At 39.2% G+C, this 18,140-nt stretch overlaps 1 protein-coding gene and 1 long non-coding RNA gene across 6 annotated transcripts in view; one reads left to right on the top strand and one right to left on the bottom strand.

Moving 5' to 3' along the window:
• SMAD1 (SMAD family member 1) overlaps positions 1-14,131 on the top strand; it is an 85,813-nt gene extending 71,682 nt beyond the window's left edge. For all 5 annotated transcript variants that reach the window (XM_040250439.1, XM_040250434.1, XM_040250436.1 and 2 more), the window contains exons 5-7: positions 2,449-2,670; positions 8,470-8,726; positions 12,774-14,131. In XM_040250439.1, coding sequence (XP_040106373.1) covers positions 2,449-2,670; positions 8,470-8,726; positions 12,774-12,917 — 623 coding nt within the window. In that variant the 3' untranslated portion in view covers positions 12,918-14,131. The remainder of the gene's footprint in view (positions 1-2,448; positions 2,671-8,469; positions 8,727-12,773) is intronic.
• Positions 7,746-10,593, bottom strand: LOC120870888. Its single transcript, XR_005722884.1, has 2 exons — positions 7,995-10,593; positions 7,746-7,953 (listed from the first exon to the last, which is right to left on the bottom strand). It is a non-coding gene; the product is annotated as an uncharacterized LOC120870888 (long non-coding RNA).
• Positions 14,132-18,140: the final 4,009 nt, after the last annotated feature.

The raw sequence follows: 18,140 nt of genomic DNA, 5'->3' as shown, positions 1-18,140 counted from the left end.
TGACCCCTGTCTCCTGTACAATGTCACAAACCTCCGTCCATAGTTCATCAGGCACTCTATCTATCAGATCTAGTCCCTTAAATCTATTTCTCACTTCCACTGTATAATCATAAGGAATTTGATTTAGGTCATACCTGAATGGTCTAGTAGTTTTCTCTACTTTCTTCAATTTAAGTCTGAATTTGGCAATAAGGAGTTCATGATCTGAGCCACAGTCAGCTCCCAGTCTTGTTTTTGCTAACTGTATAGAGCTTCTCCATCTTTGGCTGCAAAGAATATATTCAGTCTGATTTCGGTGTTGACCATCTGGTGATGTCCATGTGTAGAGTCTTCTCTTGTGTTGTTGGAAGACGAGTGTTTGCTATGACCAGTGAGAATTAGCACTTTTTAAAGTAAAGGACTGGAAATAACCTCAGACTTTGTCAGAAGTCACTGATATTTTTTTAAGGTTTTCGAAGTTGATGATGAACTCAGAGAACTTTCCTTCAATGTGCAGTGCAATAAATTGGAAGTTACACCTTTTTAAGGTGTAAACATTTCTTATATCTTTTTTTATTGGCTATGTGTTTTATTTTTTTACTGACTCTGGATTTTGATAATCTGTGAAGCATCCTCTCAAACATATAATTATGAGCTGACAAAAGATTCTGGTTGGGGAAAATAACTCCTATCTCACACACCTTTGGAATGTGTATTTGGGAGAACAGAAGAGAATGGGCACAGCCTGAAACGGTTATAAGCCTGTGGACTTGAGCCCAGAATGTCTGATTTCAGGAAAAAGACCTTTAAATGCCTTTCAGATTTTTCCTTTAAATGGCTAGAAATTGCTTCCCCATTAGAAAGTAAGTTTACAGTTAATGTTTTTCTAAGGACTGTTGGCTTTGTTGAACCTTGGTGGTTTTCCTGGAGCAGGGGGTCAGCACACTGCAGCCCACAGGCCACGTCAGCCTGCTGCCTGTTTTTATAAATAAAGCTTTATTGGGACGTGGCCATGTTTATTCATTACGTATTATCTGTGGATGTTTTTGCACAGCTAGGGCACAGTTGAATAGTGGCCATGGAGACTGTGTGGCCTCTAAGACCTTACTGGCCTTTTACAGAAAAAAATTGTCAGTCTCCAAGCTAGATGATACTTTGAATGATCCTGGTAGCTGATTAAAGCCTTCTCTTAATGGCGTTGCAGCCTTCTTTAAGATTTAGTACCTGTAACTCTGAAAGAACCTTGCTGATTGATGTAATAGCTGATTGACATGGGATGACACTTAGCAATCACGGAAGATGGTGTTTGTTTTCAACTGACCTGCTTAAATGTATAAAGCAGCTAATGTATGGACGGATTTTTTTTAACTATTGTTTTTCTTAATTTCTTTACCGTATTCTAAAGTAAAGGGCATTTTAATATTCATGGAGGTTGATGTTCAGAACACAGAGGTCGTTTTCCTTTAACAGAGTTCATGCTTCCAACATGGATTTTCTTTTTTTTTTTAACGATTGTATACTCCAGGCTTCATAAAACTTCAGAAGATCATTACATATTGGCACAGTGGAAATATATGGTTTATATTCCTGGAATCTCTAAAGCAGTGATATAAGAGGTTTTACTGCAGAAGGAACTTATCTTTAGAACCTTTTAGTTGCAAATGTTTAGAAGCGTGTTCTGTTTGGAGATTTGTTAGTCTTAAGAGATTTGACTTAACAAGCTGCATCCTGTCAGTAAAGTTGGGTAATTTCCATTGTTGGCCCATTCTGGGAATGGAGAGACAAAACACACCTGCTCTGCATGACTTAAAGCAAATATAAGGAAGTTAGCATGAAATCTGGGTGAGAGAGATATGATTCATCCAGGAAGAATGGCCAGCTGGCAGGATTTCTTCCTGAGTTTGAGGACTGGAGCAAGGCTGTAACTGTGAGAGTTACTGGCAACATGAAGTCAAGTAACTTCTTATCAATAATTAGAAACTGATTTTTCGTTGCTGTGGAAAAGCATCGGCGTACTGAGACATTGTCCAGAGTCATTCCTTTTTTGTGCCAGCACCTTTGGCATATTTCCTGTCCTCTATTGTTCTCTCCCCACTTGTTTTTTTCACTTGCCACTTGTTCCCTTTCTTTAGATGGTGAGCCAGGGTCAGTGGTGGGGTCATTTCCATTTTGGCAAATTATAGAGCCAGCAGTGTCCTAGGAGCGTCCAGCACATACTGCTGGCGTGCTTAGCAGTCGTCTTGTTGATCCGATATCCATCAGAGAAAATTGTCTTCCAATGGAAGGTGAATGCCCCACTTAGCAAGGAGTCCCTGCTTCCGAGATCAGAGATAAACTCTGTACCTGATAATAGTGGTGGCTGTGTCACATCTTCATTCCACGACCCTGAGCCAACTTTACGCCACAGTTTCAGTTTTCGAACGCCCGGGGCACTCCCCGTGGTTGACTCTAAGCTTTCCTTTCTTACAGATGTTCAGGCGGTTGCTTATGAGGAGCCGAAACACTGGTGCTCTATTGTCTACTATGAGCTCAACAATCGTGTGGGCGAAGCGTTCCATGCCTCCTCCACGAGCGTGTTGGTGGATGGTTTCACCGATCCTTCCAACAACAAGAACCGCTTCTGCCTTGGGCTGCTCTCCAATGTTAACCGGAATTCCACCATTGAAAACACAAGGCGGCATATCGGAAAAGGTGAGCCTTCACTGGAGCTTCTCTTGAACATCTGTCTGTTGTGTTCTCCTTCCCCCAGAACTGACCGGCAGTCATTCCTGGAGCCAACGCCAGATAATATAGACCTGCTCCAGAATCCCGGGGACAGAGGAGCCTGTTGGGCTGCCGTCTGTGGGGTGGCACAGAGTCGGACACGACTGATGCGACTTAGCAGCAGCAGCAGCTCCAGTTTGTAAATACTGTTTCAATTTGTGTTGTCAGGAAGTTCTTCATTTCCCAGTCAGTGACTTTTGTGGTCTACTGACTCATAATTGTTATTTAATTAGTTGAAATTGTGATGTGCTATTTGGGGATACTATTCTATCATACGTTTTGCTGCAGAACGAAATAGCTGTTAAAAATTCTTTACAACCTAAAACTAAAAGCTAATGTATTTTAAGTGGACTACGTTAACTTACTGGAAAAAGAAACTCCAAAATAACTTATGAATATAGTAGTAATGCAAGAGACCTGGATTCAATCCCAGGGTTGGGAAGATCCCCTGGAGTAGGAAATGACAACCCTCTCCAGTATTCTTGCCTGGGAGATCCCATGGACAAAAGAGTCTGGTGAGTTGCAGTCCATGGGGTCGGAAAGAGTCGGACACAACTGAGCGACTGATACAGTATTTGCATGTCCTTGGCCTGGACCAGGTAAGGTAGAGTGCCAACAAACATATCCTGAGCTCTTTTGAGTAGTCTTGATTATTTAGTGACAGAATGAAGGAAACAGTTATGAGACGTTAAGATGTATTCATATTATCAAATTAAGCAAATGACTGAATGTGTGGATGTTGTGGGCAACCTGGGTTTTCACTGTGGTATAAGAAACATACAGGTGTGGAGGAGGGTAAAAAATAAACCCTGTGAAAGTTTTAGTGTGAAGTTATGATTTTAGTAGTGTGTATGTGTGTGTGTGCATACAATTTTGTGGTCTCCTATATATGTGTGTGCATGAAGGCTTATGTATTGGGTTGGCCAAAAAGTTTGGATTTTTTTCCATGTTACAGAAAAAGCCGAACGAACTTTTGGACCAATCCAATAGATGTGTTTCTGCGTGCATATAGTTTCTGATTCATCTATTGGGTTTGATCTGTATGCATATAGTTTTTGATTCATATGCTGAAAGGGTCAAGAGGCAAAGATACCCAGCAGCAGTAAGCACATACAGTGATCAGGTCATCATTTCTTGACACCATGCTGCTAGAGAGAAAGAGCTGACTTCAAGGCTGGAATAGGTGGGCACAAGATGAGCGCAGAATGTTTTGTTATGTCTGAAAGTAAAGAAATATGTATGCACGATGGAGGCATGTCACAGGAGCCAGCTTGGAGTGATTTCCACTGCCAGCTTGGATAATTGAAACACTGAAATAATTACATACAGTGATGAGTTTTAAACCACTGGAGAACAACAGTAATTCATAAGTCCATACCAGTATAGATAAGTAAATGAATGGCGAAGGCTGATGGCTAAATATAGTGTGAGTTGGTGGAAAGTTTCCATTTTGCAACCCATCAGGCAAGAATCGTCGATGGATGCTAAGTATAGAGAGAATTTTTTAATGAGAATCAGGGTGTTTGTATGATTTTTAAGTGTCTCCTCACAGACTGCCTATTACTTACAAGTAAAAATCAGTTATTGTATCCTGGAGAAATTAGAGAACAACTTGACTAGGCGATCAGAATTACCATCACCGGTGAGAGACAGGTGGCTGTCATATGTCTGCAGCTGTGGTACCTTGATGAGGAGGTAACATCACCTACAGAGAATCCCAGTTAATGCAAATCCGAATCTAATCACAGGGTACCTTCAGGCAAACCACAGATGAGGAACATTCTATTAAAAAGGGTGAGGAGGGACTGTATTCTTCTAAAATATCAATGTCAAAAGACAAAAATGTGAAAATATTCCAAATTAAAAGAGACTAATGAGATACCACAGCTCTGTAGTAATCTGACCCTGGACATGATCCTGTACCAGACAGGGAAAAAAATACTACAAAGATTATTATATGTAGTCTGGACGAAGTTAGAACATGAGTGGGAGAAAGGATAGGCGTAGTATATCAGTGTTAAGTGCACTGGCGTCGCTAACTGTACTGTGGCTTGTAAAACTCCTGACTTTAGGAAACACACACTTAAATGTCTAGGGGTAAAGGGCCATTGTGAAATGGTTCAAGAAGAAATTATATATATATCTTTTATATTTGTAGATCAACAGAGAGAGAGCTATCTATCCATCTGAGAGTCCTGTGTCAGAATATATGTACATGTGTGTGTGTATGAGGGTGTGTGTGGAAGAATAGATGGAGGGCGGTACCCATGGGGAACATATGGAGTAAATTGTCACAACAGATGAATCTGGATAATGGTTATATGGGTGTTCTTTGTTCTGTTTTTCTTTGTTGTTTGTTCTGTGTCTATAAGTTTGAAATTATTTCCAGGGTAAAAACTTTTTAAATGGCCTCTTGTGAAATTTAAACCAAATTAAAAGGTTATTTAGTAGATCCTTAAAAGACATTGGAGATGCAGTTGAGCATTTAATCCTGGAAACAAAAATAACTCCTCATAAAGCAGGAATTGATAGATAGTTCCTTAGTATGGTTAAGGCAAGGAAAAAAAAAAAATCTAAACTACACATTTAATGATAGAATGCCAGAACTTAGGTTCATAGCATATAGATATCTTCCTGTGGTCTGTAAACCCCTGAAACTATCTATAAACACAGTTTTGCATACATTTGGGACAGAGGAACATATTTTTCATTATGTTCTAAAGTTGACCGTTACTGCACAGTAGTAAAAAGCCATTTTACTCTGGAACATTGCTAATGACAATTAGGAAGAAAACACGGATTCTGGGAATGCTGCTAAAATTGTTCCAGATGCCTTGACTAGAAGCGCTCAAATGAAGATTTATAAATAATGGAAATAAGCCAAAATTATCATTATTTGTAGATGATATAATTAACTGATTGATAATATTTTGGGGATCGGCTCTTGAAGTGAAATTAGAAGGCCAAACATTCTTGATGTATTTTGCCAAATTACTTTCCAGGAAATTTTTATTAATTTTCAGTCATACCGGAAACTTATGAGCGTCTTTCCGTTTTTACTCATTCAAAATTACTTACAGTGATTGTGTCTAGTAAAATGATAGGATTGTTTACCTAGAAACTACTAAAGAATCTATTTTTAGAAATTATATGTCAGTTTTCTTTAATCTGGCAATAACCAGTTTCTTTAATCTGGCAATAACCAGTTAGAAAAATACAATGGAGAGGAAAAAAATCACATTCTCAGCAGCAACAGAATGCATAAATAACCTGAACCAGCGATATATGAGAATTATATAAAGAAAACCAGATTTAACTGAGAGAGAAAGAAAATTTGAACAGATAAATGGCAGTCGATGTTCCTTAAAGAGAAGACTTAATATGGTGAGAGCATTATAAGGATATTCTAATTTTTCCTAATTTAATTCATAGTTTAAAACAATCCATGTCAGAATCACAGTGTGATGTTTTTTGAAAGTTGGAAGATGTATATCCTGCATATTATCTGGAAGTATGCATTAAAGGGGCTTCCCTGGTGACTCAGATGGTAAAAAAAATCTGCCTGCAATTTGAGAGACTTGGGTTGGATCCCTGGGTATAAATTAGTGAAAATAGCTAAATTTTTCAATGGAGGAGTAAAGAGAATCTTGAGGTGGGGGTTAATAAAAGGTTATGAAGCTACAGTTAAATCAATGTATAGACAAAGCAGTAGAATAAAATAAATTCAGACTGTACTATATATAAAAGTTTAATGTGTGTTAAATCAGTAGACTGTTTCAATGATCCTGTAATAACAAAGTTAGCTTTACAGAGAGGCTGACAGTTCAAATCCTGACCTCATTCCACAAATGCAGGTAGATTAGTGAGTTGAATTATTTTATGTCAAGCTATTGAAAAGTTTGAAAAAAATAAACTGATCAGAGAAGCAGAGATTTTCTAAGCGTAAAAAGCAACAGAAAAGTTTACAAGAGATTTGTCTACTTAGAGATTTAAACTTCTGTGGGTTAAAGAAAAACAATAGCATGAACAAACTCAAAAGACAAAGGACTAGCAGGGAAACAAATAGGAAATAAACTATTTATATCTTTCCTATATGTGCAGCTCATAAAAAATATTAAAATACTGGAACTCCAGTGCGATAAATAGGTAAGAAATATGAACGATAAATCCACAAGAGAAACACAGATGGTGAGTAAGCAGAGGAGCACATATCAAGACTCACGTGCAAATTAAAACAATATTGTTTTCCAGCTATAAATTAGGGGAATTTTGTTGTGTTTTAAACTCATACTCAGTACTGGCATGGGTGAAATGAGAAAGGCACACATCTACTGCTGGAGACATGTAAATTGATACGAGCACTCTGGCAAAGTGAATCAAAAGCCTTCGATCCAATGACTTAACTTTCAGGAGTCTCTCTTAAGGATATTATCAAGAATTATGCACCAACATTGATCATGGCATTGTTATCATTATAGAAAATTAGCATTGACAAAATGGTCCAGTAATGGGAGAATCCTTTAAATAAATTATTGTATTCATTCAGTCATGGAAATGTGTTAAATGTTTGCAAAGAAAGTTTGGTGATACCCAAGACCCAAAATGATGTGTAGTCATAGTTATTACCTCTGGGCTACTAAAGGAGTGATCATGTGTTCTGCTTCTTTATATTTTGCTTTACTTTCTCAATTTTCTAAAATGAAAATTCCTCATTTGTATAATCAGGAAAAAGTAAAAAAACAAACACACACACCCTCAAATTGTTTTCTCTATATCAGACAGAAAAATGGGCTTCTGCTCCAGCGGCAGTTTAATTGTTACAGGAATCTTAGCCATTGTGTATACTTATAAACACAGCACACAGTATTTTGGATGAGACAATAGTTTTAGCACTGACTAAGCCTTGCCAGAGTTACCTGCAAGGTCCATTGTTGAAAGCCACATGGAATGTGACTCTGTTTGCTGGGTGGCCTGTAATGATATGGGGCTTTGTCAGAGTGGGGTTTTTTTTCCCCTTTCTTTTCTTTTTTTTTTTTTTTTTAAGGGTTGGATAAGATCAGTTTCCTACAGTCCTGGCACTCAAGATCTCACCGGAAGAAGTTTCGAGCAGATAATAATTCAGTGAGATCATATTCTACACTGAATTAATTTTTTCTGGGCTTTTTTCCCTGGACCTTTCCTTCTTTCCGCTCTCAGCAATACTTCCTCCACCTGTGGACCTTTCCTTCTGCTCTCAGCAATACTTCCTCCACCTGTGGTTTTCTGGTTCTGTTAGTCCTCTTGATCCTCCCTTTCCTTACCCTAAAATTTTTTCAACAACTTAGCTGCAAAATAAATACGAGAGAGCTTATGTGATGAATATCGGTAGGATCCCATAATCAAATCCAGCTTTCTTATGCAATATTTTTAAAGTGAGACTGTGCTCTCAATCCGTGGCCAAACAGGGCATTAAATGCTTTTCAAAATGAAATTGCTCTCCTCTGTTAACTGATTTTTAAGTTAACACACTTTGCTGTGTTATTAAATATTTTCTAGAAATTGTCTAGACATGCATGTTGACATATGGGCTTTGTATTAACTGATATTGTTAACTAAGATTTTATCAGTTGTGCAAGACTTAGGGAATGTTTATCTAATAACCGTGTAAATTTACATTCTGAAGCTACCGTGATGCTTGTCAGCTGTGAAAAGCAGTAATAACCACATTCTACGCTTGTCTTCCTGCAGGAGTTCATCTTTATTATGTCGGAGGTGAGGTATATGCTGAATGCCTCAGTGACAGTAGTATTTTTGTGCAAAGTCGGAACTGCAACTACCATCACGGATTTCATCCCACTACTGTTTGCAAGATCCCGAGTGGGTGTAGTTTGAAAATTTTTAATAACCAAGAGTTTGCTCAGTTACTGGCACAGTCTGTGAACCACGGCTTCGAGACGGTCTATGAGCTCACAAAAATGTGCACTATTCGTATGAGCTTTGTGAAGGTAAGTGGTTCTGGTTCCTCTGGTCAGGGTTCAGTGCAGTTCTGCAGTAAATGTAAATCTGTATCCTCTTGATATGTGACACCAACTTATTATCTAGCCATTTTAACCTTTAATAAGAGGTCAACTATTGGGAAAATATCATTGGAATGTAGGAGTGTTTGTGTTAAATGGTAATAATAGCAGGTTTTTAAAAACTTTTCCTTATTTGAATAGTGCTATTTTATCTATTGTAATATTATTAGAATATATTTTATATATATATATATAACATATATACTCTAAATGCATGGTTGTCTTATGAGATCAATCCTGTAAACACACCCCTCTTTTTTTAAATTCTATATTTGTTAGTATTTTTATGATGATAAACACTTGGTACTTTTGTTTCAACAGTAAGCAAGGGATTTTTTTGTAGACTCAAAGCATTTTTTGAAAGTAAAAGTTTGCCACACTAGGATTTATTTTTGATTGGTCCAGGATATTTTTTTAGTGGTTCCAGCAAAGCTTGTGATTTTGTTATAATTCAAGAGTTTAATGAGGCCCTTGCCTCAACACTAAGATTGTGCTGTTAGGTTTGAGGAGGGTCAAGGTTACAGACATTGTTCACTAGAAGTGACCTCTTTGCTGCCTCTTCTTCTGCCACTGAGAAGTAAAAATTTTAAGATGCCATCAAAGTATAAAAAAAATTCAAATATCCGATTAAATTTATAAGTCCGTAGGTGGCTCAGTGGTAAAGAATCCACCTGCAACATAGGAGACATAGGTTCGGTCCCCGGGTCAGGAAGATCCCCTGGAGAGGGAAATGGCAACCCACCCCAGTGTTCTTGCCTGGAAAATCCCACAGACGGAGGAGCCTGGCAGGCTTCAGTCCACAGAGTCACAAGAGAGTCAGACACGACTTGGCGACTAAACCACCACCAGCAACAGCTTATTGTGGCTGACTTGTCTCTGAATTCTCAAACATAGATTTTCCTCCTCTGTTACCCTGAGTAGCAAAACTAATTATATATTTGGGTGAGGCAATCACCTTTCATGTCCTCTCCTCAGAAGCTCACTGAACTTGTCGTTAGACCTGTTCTGTGATGAATTTATTACAGAGGATAATTTCGGAACCTTACTTTGTTAATCATCCTTTACATCAAAGATAACTTTCCCTGAAAATCATGTTTTCCCTACTTCTCTGAGTCACGTTAGGAGAGTTTTCACTGTGTTGTCTTAGTGTTTGTCTTAATGTTGTCTTGTTTTCTTGAAACATAATTCAGCAGTTTCTTATAGCCGAGTCTGGTACCTTTCAAGTATTAAAGGAGGTTTTCTACCTTTTAGAGAGGTTTTCCTATATGCTGTATACCTATGAGACCACAAAGAGCTTTCTCATCCATTATTAATGTGCACGGTTTAATTTTTTTTAAACTTTATTCTTTTTTTAAAGATTTTTTTTTTTGATTGAACCATTTTTAACATCTTTATTGAATTTGTTACAGTACTGCTTCTGTTTTATCATTTGGTTTTTTGGGTCACAAGGCATGTGGGATCTTGGCTCCCTGACCAGGGATCAAACCCATAGCCCCTGCATTGGAAGGCAAAGTCTTAACCACTGGACCACCAGTTGTAGTTCTTCAGCCACTAAGTTGTGTCCGACACTTTTCAACCCCTTGGACTGCACCTCGCCAGGCTTCCCTATCCTCTGTCTCCCGGAGTTTGCTCAAACTCATGTCCATTGAGTCGCTGATGCCATCCAACCATCTCATCCTCTGTCATCCCCTTCTCCTCCTGCCTTCAGTCTTTCCCAACATCAGGAACCACCAGGGAGGTCCCTAATTTTTGACTTAGCAGTTTGACTAAAGTGAATTTTAAAATTAGGACGGTGACTTGCCAGCATTGTTTGTGTTTATTGTTTTTATTGATAGGGAGGAAATATAATAAATAAAACATGAAGATCCATGTTCTTATTCTGTCACGTGATTAAGGCCTAGAGATTCCTTCCTGATCTCCCTGTTCATTATCTTTAAAATGGGTGGCTGTAGTTAGGGAACTGGGGTCCTTTATTATTATCAAAGGACCACTCTAGGAGAATTTACGACTGTAATGCTCCAATTGGCTTTCTTCTCAAGCTTATCTCTTGTTGATTACCCAATCAATTTTAATGATTTTACTTTTACAGGTTTTTAATTATTTACTTTTACATAAGTGAAAACCACCTTTACACTAATAAAAAGTGTTTATAATCAAAGATATGCATTAAAAATAGATTAGCATTTCATTCATTCAGCAAACATTTTTTAGCATCATTCCAAAATAGCAATACAAAGATGATAAAACACCTAAAGTCTAGCTTCAAGATTCTGATGGCTCAGCCTATGTTTAATTATAATATAAATTGATAAGTACTGGAATGAAGGGTTATACAAGCTATAAAGGACAAGGCTGAGAAGCTAGATTTGGAGAGTTAAACATTTTAACCTCTTGCTGACATGATAAAGGGCAGCTCCTTACTACATGAGCAACAAAAAATGTGATCACTATACAGCCTTGTTCTTTATTAACATAAGCACTACATACTCTTCCCTCAGCATCTTAGAGAAAGGATAGAAAACATTTTAATAATATTAATAGCTGATTTTGTACTATTTAGTGAAGATGATCAATTTTGGACTTTAAACATGTATTTTATAAATTATTTGCACAGTAAACTCCCCATATGTGAAAATTCTAAGTCATTTCAGCTCAACAAGCATTGCTAAAGCTGCTGCTTTGTGCCAATCACTCTGCTAGATGTTTGAGAAAAAAAATAAGTGAGATCTGGTCTCTACCTTCAAAGAACTTACTGTCTAGTGTAGGAACATGCACTTAAACAAAGCTTTCCATTAAAGTTAGCAGCATGTTGATATATTTACAGAGCGTGGATGTTTTATACCTGTGCAGTTCATATATTTCAAGTTTCTTCTGAAAGTTCTGATATTCAGATACATTTCTTGAAATTCCTGAGAGAGATAAAGAGAACCCAGCCTTCTCTGACATCTCTCAGGAAACAAGGGTTTATCAGTATCTCAGATGCCTTCATCCACCACACCTGTAAGGATTTGATGTTTGCAATAGCAAAATTATTTTTCTCTTTTTCATAGAGACTTTTCTTCTGTCAACTTTCATGTCCTAATTCAGTAATCCTGAAGGTCTCTGGCAAGCTACCCTCTTTTACAAATGATCCAGGTCACTGGTTAGGTGTTCCTAATAGATTTTTGGATACTTATGTGCTCCTTCCAGATTTGCTTAGAGATGAAAAGGTCAGGAGCTCTGTGTTAGCAAGGGAACTGTCAGTGGCTGAATAGGGAGAAACAGAATGTCAGTTTGTCTTACATACCTTTTTTTCTTATTTTCTTGATGATAAGATAAGAGTTTAACAATACGTGTCATCATAGTATGAGTAACATAACGGACAGTGAAAATGAAAGTTACAAAGTGGCCTTATAATGTAGTTTGGGCTTCTGTGGTGGCTCAGACTGTAGAGAATCTGTCTGCAGTGCAAGAGACATGGGGTCAATCCCCTGCTTGGAAAGATTCCCTGGAGAAGGGAATGGCAATCCACTCCAGTATTCTTACCTGGAGAATTCCATGGACAGAAGTGCCTGGCAGACTGCAATCCTTGGGATCACAAAGAGTCGGACACTTAATAATGTAGTTTAAAATTTTCATTCCCTGAGACTTATACTCTTTTTTTTTTTTTTTTTTTAATTTTTTTGGCCATACTGCATAACATGCGGGATCGTAAGTTCCCCAGCCAGGGATCCAGCCCGAGCCCCTTGCAGTGGAAATGCAGAGTGTTAGCCACTGGACCACCAGGGAAGTCCCCTAAGACCAGTGCTTCTTAATCTGGAATCCACATGTGGTCTTTGGGGAGCTATGAAATTGTCTGCCAAATCACGCGTACACATTTGTGTTGTGAAGAGAACCGTATCTTTAATGGGAGCGTCTGGTTGTGTGAGCTGTTCTTACTCCGTAAGTTGAACCACTGAGTCAAGCAGGTTAAACGACTCCCACTGTTGTTTCCAGGGCTGGGGAGCAGAATACCACCGCCAGGATGTTACCAGCACCCCCTGCTGGATCGAGATCCATCTGCACGGCCCCCTCCAGTGGCTGGATAAAGTCCTTACCCAGATGGGCTCACCTCATAACCCTATTTCATCTGTGTCTTAAACGCCTCAGGCTTCTGCCTCTGGAAAACTATTGAGCCTTGCATGTACTTGAAGGATGGATGAGTCAGACAACCATCTGAACTGACAAAGGAGCCTTGACAATACTTGACCTCTGTGACCAACTGTCGGATTCAGAAATTGAAAAACCGGGGTAACATACTGTTGATATCAAGAACCTGTTTCGTTTACATTGTAACATTGGATTGTAAAATCAACTAAAATGCATACTTTTTAGCGGGACTTTGTGTATAGTTAAAGGAGCGAAGGCCAAGCCAGGGACAAATCACCTATTGGAAAAACGATCCTAAGAAAGTCTTTTGTGTTTGGCACTTTAAGGTCATCGTTTGGCAGAAGTTAAGCATTAATAGTCTTTCTGACGTGTGTTTTTATCAGGTTTAGAGCCTGCGTGGAGTCTTCTCTTCGTGGGTTTTCATAATATTTTAAAACTATTCGTTTAGTAAAGGTTTTTGTTTGTTTTTTAAGTAAAGGTTAATCTTGGTGATATACATAGTAATCTTTCTAAAATTGTATGCTGACCATAATGCTGTCAGAATAATGTTAGACATACGCTCTTTGCTAAATATATATGTACAGAATATTTGAAAGTTAAGAATTGATTAGACTAGTGGGTTTAGGAGTATTGAAGGGGGTGGGAGGAGAGGGAAATGACAAATGTAGAATATACTGTAAAAATTCAGTTTGTTGCTTTAAAGAAACAAACTAATGTCTGAATTTTGCTGTGTTTCAATTTTTTAGAGATTTTATCTTTTTTTTTTTCTTTGCATCTTCTATCTCATCCTCTCTAAAAATAAAAAGTTATGCAGCTGGTTAATCATATAACTGTGAGAGCAAATGAATAATTCCTTCTGTTCTGAAATTGACTGCCTATGTATTTCAGTATCACAGTTGAATGGAGTTGCTTGAATTTAATAAGGGGTTTTTATGGAGTTTACAATACAGAAATAGGCTTTAATTTTCAAGTGAATTATTTGCCAAACCTAGTAACTCTGTTAAATATTTGGAGGATTTAAAGAACATCCCTGTTTAAACCAATTTCAAACTTAAAAAAAAATTTTTTTGTACTATGTTTGGTTTTATTTTTCTTCTGCTAATCTTTTATATTCACTTAACGCTCTCATACATTGAGTACTTTTATTCCAAAACTAGTGGGTTTTCTCTACTGGAAATTTTAAATAAACATGTCATTATTGCTTACTTTGATTAAAAGTTTGTTGTTTCCTTTCTTCACATGTAAGATGTTAGGATTCATAAAATTCACTACTCTCTTGAGAGATTTTTCTCAAATATTCTTTGCCAAACAAAACTAAATGACTAAAAACCTAAATTGCAGAGGCAGGGAGACTTAATCATGAAAAGAGCAGTGCGTGTCTGCTCAGTCACTAAATCAGGTCTGACTGTCTGCGACCCCAGGGACTACAGAGGATCCCGCCAGGCTCCTCCGTCCATGGGATTCTCCAGGCGAGAACACTGGAGTGGGTTGCCATTTCCTCCTCCAGCGGATCTTCCCAACCCAGGGATGGAACCCCAGTCTCCCGGGTCTGCTGTGTTGGCAGGCAGAATCTTAACCATTGCGCCACTTGGGAAGCCCAAAAAGAGCAGAGTCACTGTAAATCAGAAAAGAAAGGATATAAAGGAACTTCAAATGTGAAGAAAAAAACAGACTTGCTCGACTTGGAATTCCAGATCTAAATACACAACATTTTTTAATGTGAGGAATTGCAGCAGCAGCTGTTATTGGTGGGTACTTCTCAGTCAACCAGAAGTCCCAGTTACTAAATTTCAGATGAGGATGCAGGGGTGACTATGAAAGGATGTGTGGGACCCTGGAGGAGGAAGGAAAACTGAAATTGCAACTGGACAGAATGATCACCTCTGCCATCTCCTAGGGACTGGGCTGATCCCATTCTCTGGCTCAGCCCCACCCCACTCCCAACGCTGAGTTGTGAAGGACACAAATTTGGGGAGACTCAGGTTCTTCCCTGGCCAAACAGATCCCACTGTTTCTCCTGTACATTTTTATACCTCTTTCCCCGGGGCATTTATCAGCCTCATTTACTCTCCAAACTATGACCAAGCAGAAATTTCCGCTGCATCTTGCTGTCTCCAAACACATCATGGTGTAAGTGTAGAGAGTCAGATGGAAGACCTCCATCATAACACACATTCATACATGCTTTGCTGGGTTATTTTGTTGCTGTGAACCTCCGTGCCCTTATCTGTAAAATGGAGATAATGTGTCCTCGCCGCAAAGGTGAGGAGAGGATCTTTGGAAGAAAAATACGTGTGAATATGCCTTGCAAACACAGCTGCCATGCACGTATGTGGTCAGTGTTCGCTTGGATCCTTTCCATACTCTGTTTCTCCCTTACCTACTAAGTCATTCCTGGCCCAGGTGATCTGGATGCCCGATGGTGATTGGTATGCATTTGTGCTAAGTCCCTTCCGCAATGTCTGACTCTGCGACCCTATGGACCATAGCCTGCCAGGCTCCTCTGTCCATGTATTCTCCAGACAAGAATATGGGAGTGGGTTACCTCCTCCAGGGGATCTTCCTGACCCAGGGATCGAACCCACATCTCTTACATCCTCACTGGCAGGCAGGCTCTTTACCACTAGCGCCACTTGGGAAGCCCATGGTGATGAGTGAGCTATAAAACGAGAAACTTCTCTGGTGGTCCAGTGGCTAAGAATCCACCTTGCAATGCAGGGGACATGGGTTCAATCCTTGTTTGGGGAGCTAAGATCTTCCTTGCTTGGGGAGTTAAGATCCTATATGCCATGGAGCAGTGAAGCCTGCAAGCCACAATTAGAGATTGTCTACGCTGCAAGGAAAGATCCTGCATGATGCAACCAAGACCTGACAAAGCCAAGTACATAATTAAAAAATGAAAAATGAATGAAGTTATCAGGCTTCAGCAATGAAGTGTAAGTGGACATTATCTAAGAATAAAGCACTCAGGTCAGGGTTTCTCACCTTGTTCTTAGTGGACAGCTATTTTTCACTTTCCTATGTTCCTGGGGCTGCCTGTTGGGACAGTTTTGTAAGTGGTGTCGCTAAGCAGGCAGCCAGCTTGGAAATCTACCAGGTGAAACTCCGAGGTGTTCCAGGGCCCTAGGAGTTGGCAGTATGGAGCCTCTATCAGCCCTTCATGCTCTACTGCGACTATTTGTAGTTTTGGAAAAATCCTGGGACTATTTTCATCAGCCATGTGTGTGCTGAGTCATTTCAGTAGTGTCTAATTCTTTGTGACCCTATGGACTGTCGCCCACCAGGCTTTTCTTTGTCCCTGGGATTTTCCAAGCAAGACTCCTGGAGTGGGTTGCCGTTTCCTCCTCCAAGGGATCCTCCTGACCCAGGGACCGAACCCATGTGTTTTTACCACTCCTGCCACCTGAGAAAGCCTATGTCATCAGCCATAGGAGGCTTTTAAGTCTCCTGGAAGTGTTTCATTAAAGGAATAAAAAAGTTAAGCAACTGTTTGTTTGGATTACTAGAAAGAAATGTAAACTAGTTCAAACAAAAAATAACTAATGTGAAGCATTTCACGGTAGCCGTGTTTTCTGCCCCTAAGAAACCACTAGCTGGGATGATTAGAGGTGGAGAATTCTGTAGCCACTGCTTCACCCCACTACTTCACAGATTGGACTTCCAGCAAATTCTGAACTTCTCTGCACTTGTTTTCTCATCTGTAAAAATAGAGGCAATAAAATCTTACCTCACAGGGTTATTGGGGCGATTTAGTCAACCTCTCATGAGTATTAGTACTACTGGTTAAATCTGGCTCAGAAGACAATCTGAAAGGAATTCAGTTCAACAAACATTTGATGAAGACCTACTTACCATTAAGCCATTTAATAAGGACAGTGGAAAATTCTGAATTTAAGGACTTTAGAGCCCAGCAAGGGAAATGGGAAGAGAAAAAACTAGCAGTTCATGAGTATCTACTGAGCCAGGCTCTGTGTCTAGAGTTCCCACACAATGTCTTCCATCCTCACAAGAACATGTGATTTACTGTGTCCTTGACTCCTTAACTTAAAAAAAATAAATGAAGAAACTAGTTCAGATGTGAAATAATTTGTCCAAAGTCACCTAGCTAGGTATCGTTGTTGTTCAGTTGCTAAGTTGTGTCTGACTCTGTGATGCCATGGACTGCAGCACGCCAGCCTTCTCTATCCTTCACTATCTCCTGGAGTTTGCTCAAACTCACATCCATTATGTCAGTGATGCCACACAATCATCTTATCCTCTGTCACCCCCTTCTCCTCCTGCCCTCAATCTGTTCCAACATCAGGATCTTTTCTAATGAATTGATTCTTTGCATCAAGTAGTCAAAGTATTGGAGCTTCAGCATCAGTCCTAGCTAGGTAGCATAGGACTGATTTTAAAAATCTAGAGTTAGTTTCATTCCGGTCTGATTTTAAAATCTAGAGTTTGTTTTATTATATTCTTACTCTTGTCATTTTGTGACATGTAAACTTACTGTAAAATAAGGCAAAATGAAAAGCACAGGGAAGCACAAAGAAAATTTTTTTAAAAAGAGTTCAAACAGAAAAAGTTGTGTTTAAGGTTGAACCCAGAAGGCTGGAAGCATTTTGAAACTTTGAGGCAAGAGATCAGTCAGAGTAAAAGTCTGTATGATAGCTACCTGGTGTTTGAAACACACCAGCATCTGTCCACCAATTTCTAAGACCAGCCTCCAACCCACAGGGTTATTGTGGGGTTTTCCGTACATTATAACGTGATATTCCTTCTGGCTACTATCACATGGTCCAGGTAGTGGCCTGTCCAGGGACTGGAAGTAGGAAAGTGCCTGGCTGAAGCTATGGTAAATCTTAGCGGAGTGGCCTGCTGCCTTCTCTTGTGCTATCTGAGCTGGAGATGAAAAATGAGAGAAACAGGGTTCTCAGGGAATCTGGGATTTCCCAAGTGCTGCCACAGTCCTGTTCTTGGCTCTCCGGGGACACACCAGAATCTGTGGAGAATCCCCTCTTCTGCTTCATGTACTTTGATTTAGATTTTTGTTACCTGCCGATGAATGTGATTTAAGCAATTATTTGACTTTTTAAAGCTAGATCATTTTTATAAGTAATTCTGAAAGTGAAAGTTATTCAGTCGTGTCCGACTCTTTGCAACCCCGTGGATGATAGTCCAGGCCAAAATACTGGAGTGGGTAGCCTTTCCCTTCTCCAGGGGATCTTCCCA

This window comes from Oryx dammah, unplaced genomic scaffold (genome assembly GCF_014754425.2).
Source record: "Oryx dammah isolate SB20612 unplaced genomic scaffold, SCBI_Odam_1.1 HiC_scaffold_12, whole genome shotgun sequence".
Classification (NCBI taxonomy): domain Eukaryota; kingdom Metazoa; phylum Chordata; class Mammalia; order Artiodactyla; family Bovidae; genus Oryx; species Oryx dammah.
The sequence above is the reverse complement of the archived record's forward strand: the minus strand, read 5'-3'. Positions and strand labels throughout refer to the sequence as shown.